At 31.1% G+C, this 6,981-nt stretch overlaps 1 protein-coding gene across 1 annotated transcript; it reads right to left on the bottom strand.

Annotated features, from left to right (window-relative positions):
- LOC113393512 (ADP-ribosylation factor-like protein 8) lies at window positions 1-6,378 on the bottom strand. Its single transcript, XM_026630436.2, has 5 exons — window positions 6,130-6,378; window positions 5,295-5,375; window positions 3,598-3,671; window positions 3,065-3,226; window positions 1-2,770 (listed from the first exon to the last, which is right to left on the bottom strand). Exons 1-5 carry the CDS (start codon window positions 6,250-6,252, stop codon window positions 2,647-2,649), a joined length of 564 nt encoding a protein of 187 aa, XP_026486221.1. The 5' UTR covers window positions 6,253-6,378; the 3' UTR covers window positions 1-2,646.
- Between the last annotated feature and the right edge of the window lie 603 nt (window positions 6,379-6,981).

The raw sequence follows: 6,981 nt of genomic DNA, 5'->3' as shown, positions 1-6,981 counted from the left end.
TTTGAACATAATTTAATATTATCTTCTCACCGCTATATTGATTTGTGTCATCGTCATAGAAAAAAGAATATATTACAGCCAAGTGACTAACATACTTTTACAAATATAAATATTGATATCTCAAATAACATAAAATTAAATTCATTTTGTGTAATAGAATCTCACAGCCTCTTTTTTTCTAGAAATTTTGAATTTTAAAACTGCAAATAATATGTATGCGAGATATTTTGATTTAAATTTTTGTATTGTCCCAAATTCCTAAAAAATGTTTTCATTATTAGGATATTTGTTATATAGATTAGAGAAAAATATGTGCATGTATAATTTTACAATTATGTTTTTTTTTCTTCAAATAAGAATTTATTGACTTAGAACATCAAACGATTTATCAGATTCAGTAGTAAAATCTCTAAATCCTTCATATGTTATTTTAGTCTTCCTGATACAATTTCTGTTACTTGAGATTTCCATATCATAAATTATATCTTTCTGAAATTATAACTAAATTATAACAAATTTGAAGCACTAGCAACACCCGCGCGGCGGGTAAACGTGCAGGAGACAATTCAACTCATTCCGATTATAACAATCAACATTACACTCTGTAAATATTTCAATACCAACAGAAACTTTATATTTGAAAATTTTGTATTTTATTTTATTTCGTCAGTATTGAAAAATCTACGACTCTCTTTTATATAAAGAATTATTAATAAAGAAAACGAATCAATTTGGTATATATGTATTTTAAATTTATATCATATTATGTACCTACTTTGGTGTTAACCGCGATTATCCTATATATTTTTTTTACCTCAGCTGACTCATCCCGATACAAACTCACCTCAGTCGAAACTTCAGACATAATAATAAAAAAAAATGTCTGGACGCGGTTAAAACCAAAATATATAATAAGTGTTTTACATTTTTTCTGATCATCTTCGATGACGTTCTTAGTATAGAACAAACGCAACTACATTTATAAATTTTACATCAGATAACACAATGTGCAGATTAAGAATATTAAATTATTCTGGTGACTAAAGAATTTTGTGTAAACTTAATACAGGGTTGCCAAGCTAGCAGTTTTCCCAAGCCGTGGATTGTCGACAAGGCGACCTGATTAATTCGAAAATTTAATATATTTGGAGAATTAAGGTTCTGGAGGTAAGTTTAAATTGGATAATTTTTAATTTAGACTAGTTTATTTCTTAAGAGTTCCTAAGGTACCGGATGGAACCAACTGTCTAATCTCTCGGCTGTGGGTAAGCCGTTGCACTATTAAGTTATTAACGGGGTTTATAACTGGCTGATGGCAACCCTAATCTAATGTCGCTTTATAATAAAAATAACATTTTTTAGAAGAATACATCGACCTATCAAATAAACTATATTAACAAAATTTTGTTTTTTTTTTCAACTTTATATACAGCTATCATGGAGCAAAATTAGTCTCACACTATATATTATATTAACTTATTATTTAGCTAACAATATGAGATAAGTATATTTATAATGTATATATGCTAATATTATCAGAGAATCTAAACAATCTATTACAATACGTACAAATCCTTAATATTGCGACTGATAGATATAAAACGTTCTGATATATAATTGATATTGCAAGTCCACATAAAAATATAAGTACAATATTAATTCATAATAAAATTATACCGATGGTTGCATTGAATTTTACGATAATTAAATAAAAAAATCTTGTAAACAAAGTTGTGTGGACTTTGTTATCGACTATTTATCTCTAAAATTATTCACTAACAGCCGCTATATACTTTGGATAGTATTTTATTTGAATGTGGCAATACTTTGCGTTCTCATAACGTTAATATAAGTCGAATGAAGCGCTTACCAAACTTGGCACCAAAAAAAACTGCCAGTTTCAATGAATACAAAATAATGTCACATAATTCAGAGAGTTCGTCGACTCAAGCTAATTAAATTTATGACCTAAGAGTTTAATTCTTTCTCATCGAATTACACAGACTAAGACACGTTTTAGGTCCTGACGCCATTTTGAAATAGTGGCGAATTTCGGTTCTAATATGCGAATAAACAAAATGATTACGCTATTCGAGATAATATTATATTATTAATTTGAGCATACATTGAACAAAAATGTTGACAGACATTAAACCATAGTCTTATTGTAATTCAACGAGAAGAAATGTACGCCAAGACACATATCAAAGATTAAAAGCTGTGGTCGAGAAAGGTCCTTGTTAGCGTGCACTTCTACTTTGATACGTATTTTGATGAACTAATGTCATTTACAATAGCAGTTTACGCATTACAAGAAGGAGCCGAAGCCCACCCACACTCGATAAGGCGACGTTAGATCACGGTCTGATGGATGTCGAACGCGAATGCAACTTTAAGATTTCATTTATAAAACGAGTAATCTATTCAACGGACTATATCTTTAAACTAGCTACCAAAGAAATATCTCGCGCGGAATGCGGAATCCGTTTCGAAATCGTATTTGAAAAATCGTCGTTGATCGCGGGCGAGGAGTCCGCATCCAGCGGGAGACGAGCGGAACGACTGTCGCCCGACGGTAGCCCGACTGGAGCCGACTGGTGCCGACTGGTGCCGACCGGTGCCGACTGCGGACCGACTGGCCGGCGACTAGCGCGCGCTGCCCGACTTACTATGCGAGATGAGCCACTGCAGCGTGATGTCGATGTTGTCCTTCTCCTTGCACGAGATCGAGTAGCAGCAGATCTCGCGATCCTGGATGGCGGAGAGGTTCCTGGGGAAAGACAGACAAAAGGGTTATATACTAGAAATGCCTGCTTTGAAGAAATCTAAGTACGCATTTTCCTGTTAAGCTGGCTTGAACAGACACATTCGTCACATCCTCGAAAAATGTGTAAACCAACAATAGAAATATCCACTCTATCGTTTTCCCACGACATTAATGTATGCAGTAACAGATACATAATGCGCAAATGGTATATGACCTAGCGTAGATGATCGTCATATAGTATATGTTGCGCGGTGTAGTATGTAGTAGCGGAAACAGTGGGGTGGAGGATGGCCGTACATGCGCTCGATGAGGCCGTGCTCGTCGAGTGCGTGCGGCAGGTCCCGCTTGTTGCCCAGCACCAGCACGGGTATGCCGGTGAGCTGCTGCTTCTCCAGCAGGCTGTGCAGCTCGTTGCGAGACGCCTCGATCTTATCCGGGTCCGCGGCGTCAACCATATAGCTGCAAATTATTATGTCAATACAATTATTATTATAATAACTTAAATAATCAGGTTCAATGGACAAAGGAGACTTTAGGCATGTTTTTTATTTTATTTTAACATAAATACCAGAATATCTGTTTATCGTACACTTATTTGCGTTTATATATGAAAATCTATTTGTCTTACAAGAATTTCTGAAATATGATACAATCATGAATTGAACCGTATGAATTTCAAATAAATATTTCACGAGTTACTTCTTCATTAGGAAACCTATTTAAAAAGTTATTAATAAAAAAAATTAACAATCATAAAATGTATAATTACATAGCACTTGTCTTGTGTAGTTAGTAAAATTAATAAAAAAAAAAATTATAAATGCACTTACACTATAGCGTTGACTCCCCTACAATACCTTTCCCACATGGAACGGAATCTAGGCTGTCCACCAATATCCCAGACCTATAAAGCAAATTATTTGAGTCAATGTAATAACTGCCGCAAGAAACATGACTTAGATCCCATGGCAGAAGAGGCATTCATGTTTGATGATAGATTTGGAGATAAAATAAGCTAATCATCTATCCAATGGAAAAAAGAGGAGGGATAAACAAATCTCAGATTTCAATTTTTCAGATTTAATATTTGTTAATAGCATGCTATAAACAATTCTTAATCTTTATTTATAATACAATACAAATACTGTAATTCTTATATTAACTTTGATCAAAGTATTCACAATGATGTCATGCCGATTCCAACTCAAAATTGTCTATTTATCTTCATGATATTGGTATTAGACAAACTTACTATTCTTCAACTTAACTTCATGTTATGAATAGTTTCATTTCTTAAATTTAACCATCCAAATACTTTTAACCATTGGTCCAATAATTAATTTATAATTAGTTATAATAAAAAACATTTAATCAAGAATATTTCGTTAGTAGTGTTAGTGTTGGTTGATATCCATGAAAGATTTGTTAGTGTTAAATTGATGAAGTCATCTAATATTTGAAGTAGAGAAAAAATGGAGTTTGTTACTGGTTGTTTTTAATAGACTATACATTCCAAACTAATTGGTACATTTATTTCCCTTATTAAATGACTTTACAGAAAGTAAACACGATCAAATACTTATAAAATTCATTTTAAACCTGTACATATGTAATATCCTATTATCATTTTAATCTTTAGTCTATTCATACCACAAGAGAACAAAAGCCAAATAAACAATATTTGACATCTAATTCACTCAATATAATTGGACGAGAGATTAAATAATCTACTATATTTGTTATGGATTTGCAAAAAAATGTCGTACCGAACATCTATTAAGCTTTTCTGAACTATTGAAGTAAAATTAAAGTGGATATAAGTAGTTTAGTACAATAGTGTGTTATTATAAATAAAGATATATTAGTTGTGTGGCCTATGTAAATCAAATGTTTTTTATCTTTGTTTTTTCTTCGAATAGAATACTCTACAGAAAAGTAAGAGACAGAATACATCCACTTTACATTTTATGTCGATGGCAAAAACCATCCCCAATATAAATCATAAGTATAATACATAAGAAGGCTATAAATATTGCCCACATTATTTAAAAAAAACTTTATTTAATAATGACTTTTTAACCTGCATACAAAATATAGTATAGAATTACAAGAGATGTGTATTATGATAATCATTGTTCACATTATATTTATCAGGATGGTTTATTGGATACACCATTTGGTTATTAACTGAAAATCATAGTTTAAAAGATTTAAAAAATATGATGAGTTTAAATAATGAATTTAGCTTTATAATTCAAATCTTTCTCTCTAAGAGTCTACATTTTATAAATGGAAGGAAATTCTAGCAAAAGTATATATCAATATGTATTGTACTAGCAGTGTGAAATAAGCTGTAATTTCACACTTTACAGTTGCAATATATGATCAATTAATGCTAGAACATTTACAATTTAGTACAAAATACATGAAAAAATATTTCAATATGACATTGTTGTACTAATCACCTATATTAACTGCAAGCATTAATCAAACCTAAACAATTCAATATAAAAGAAATACCACTTACTTTAATAGTGACATTGCCTTTTGTAATTTTGCGCATGTTGAAACCAACAGTCGGAATCATGTCTTCACTAAATTGACCAGACTGAAATAAACAATTATTGCCATAAAACATTTATAAGTGCGCTTTATATAAGCCTTATGGTAAACATGGAAGTTAAGTTTAATACTAATTTAATTCTTTGTGAGCAAATGAGAAAAATTATTGTAATTAATATAGTTTCCGCCCACTGTACATATGTGTAAGGCAGAGGAGGTACAGTTGTTAGATACATTATCTGGGATAAAAAGTATATTATGTTATATTCCAGAACATAATCCTATCTCTGTACCATATTTCATTCAAATATGTGCAGCTGTTCTGGTACAAATAAGTAACAATCATCCATACATCAAAACTTTCATATTTATAATATAAGTAAAATTATTTGTTCATGTTAAAACCATAGGAACAAAGGTATGTTATATCACACAGTGATATGACATGAGTCATAGAAACAATTGCTCTAAAATGTAATATAGTTACATCAAAGTTGGATTTTAAGAACATATTCATAAGCTTTTGAAATAAATCTACATTAATGAATGCAGTTCCATTTAAAATAAAATACGTCCGGCTTGCTATTCATAAAATATCCCACACATTTCCTTTGTGATTTATAAAAAAAAATTAAAAACATTCAAGTAATTATCACATGACTGATGAAACTCGATACGTAATTTATTACTTATTCAAAAAAAAAAAATCATTTCAAATATCAAAAATAATTAAAAATACTCATTATAAGGTAACTTTAAACAATTGAAGTACACAACAAATATTTTGTGATAATACATACGGCAATGACGTTAACAAAAGTTGTTTTCCCTGAATATTGTAGGCCGACCAATGTCAGTTCCATCTCTTCTTTCCAAAACAAGCTTTTAATCCAATCAAGGATGCGATTGATTAAAGCTAACATTTTATTAAACAATCTACTATATTTATGACTGAAAAAAGTAAAATTTAATACGCCTTTTAGAAAAATCGGTGGTCTTAACAATTTGACAGTCACCGGTTGCGTTTAGTAATTCCCTCGATTATAAAGTTCGGTTATTACATCGTTTCATACATGAAGTAGGAAATAAAATAAATCTTACTATGAAATTTTGATTTTTGACTTGATTTATTAATTATTATATAAGTTAAAATTTTATATTATCTTGCTAGAAATTATTTATTGCACAAGTATAAAGAAACAGTGAGCTGATGTTGCGTGTTAAAAAAAAAATTGAATTTCTAATTTAAATATTATAATTAACATGTAATTTTACAATGTACTAACTACGTTACGTCTTTTGTTTTACATGAATAGTAACGAATAGCTCGTTATATTTCATATTTGACTGGTTTACTGGATTCAAATCTCGGGTCTAGCTTATTAAATATTTATGCATTGGATTTTTCAGTCGGGAAATTCTCAGTAACAGCCCGTGCCTCGAAAAGCACTTAAAGCCGTTGGTCTTGGTAGTCCATTATCCTGTAATCTTTCCGGTCGTGTCGCATTCGACTTCCCATCGGATTATGAGTGTGAGGGAATAGAGAGTGCCTGCGTACATGCGCACACATGTGCGCAAGCGCAGTTTCAACATGCAGAATCCAATATGAGCGCGTGTGTATTCAAAATGTATACACAACCCACATTTGAACA

The sequence above is a fragment of the Vanessa tameamea genome, chromosome 6 (genome assembly GCF_037043105.1).
Source record: "Vanessa tameamea isolate UH-Manoa-2023 chromosome 6, ilVanTame1 primary haplotype, whole genome shotgun sequence".
Taxonomy (NCBI): Eukaryota; Metazoa; Arthropoda; class Insecta; order Lepidoptera; family Nymphalidae; genus Vanessa; species Vanessa tameamea.
The sequence above is the reverse complement of the archived record's forward strand: the minus strand, read 5'-3'. Positions and strand labels throughout refer to the sequence as shown.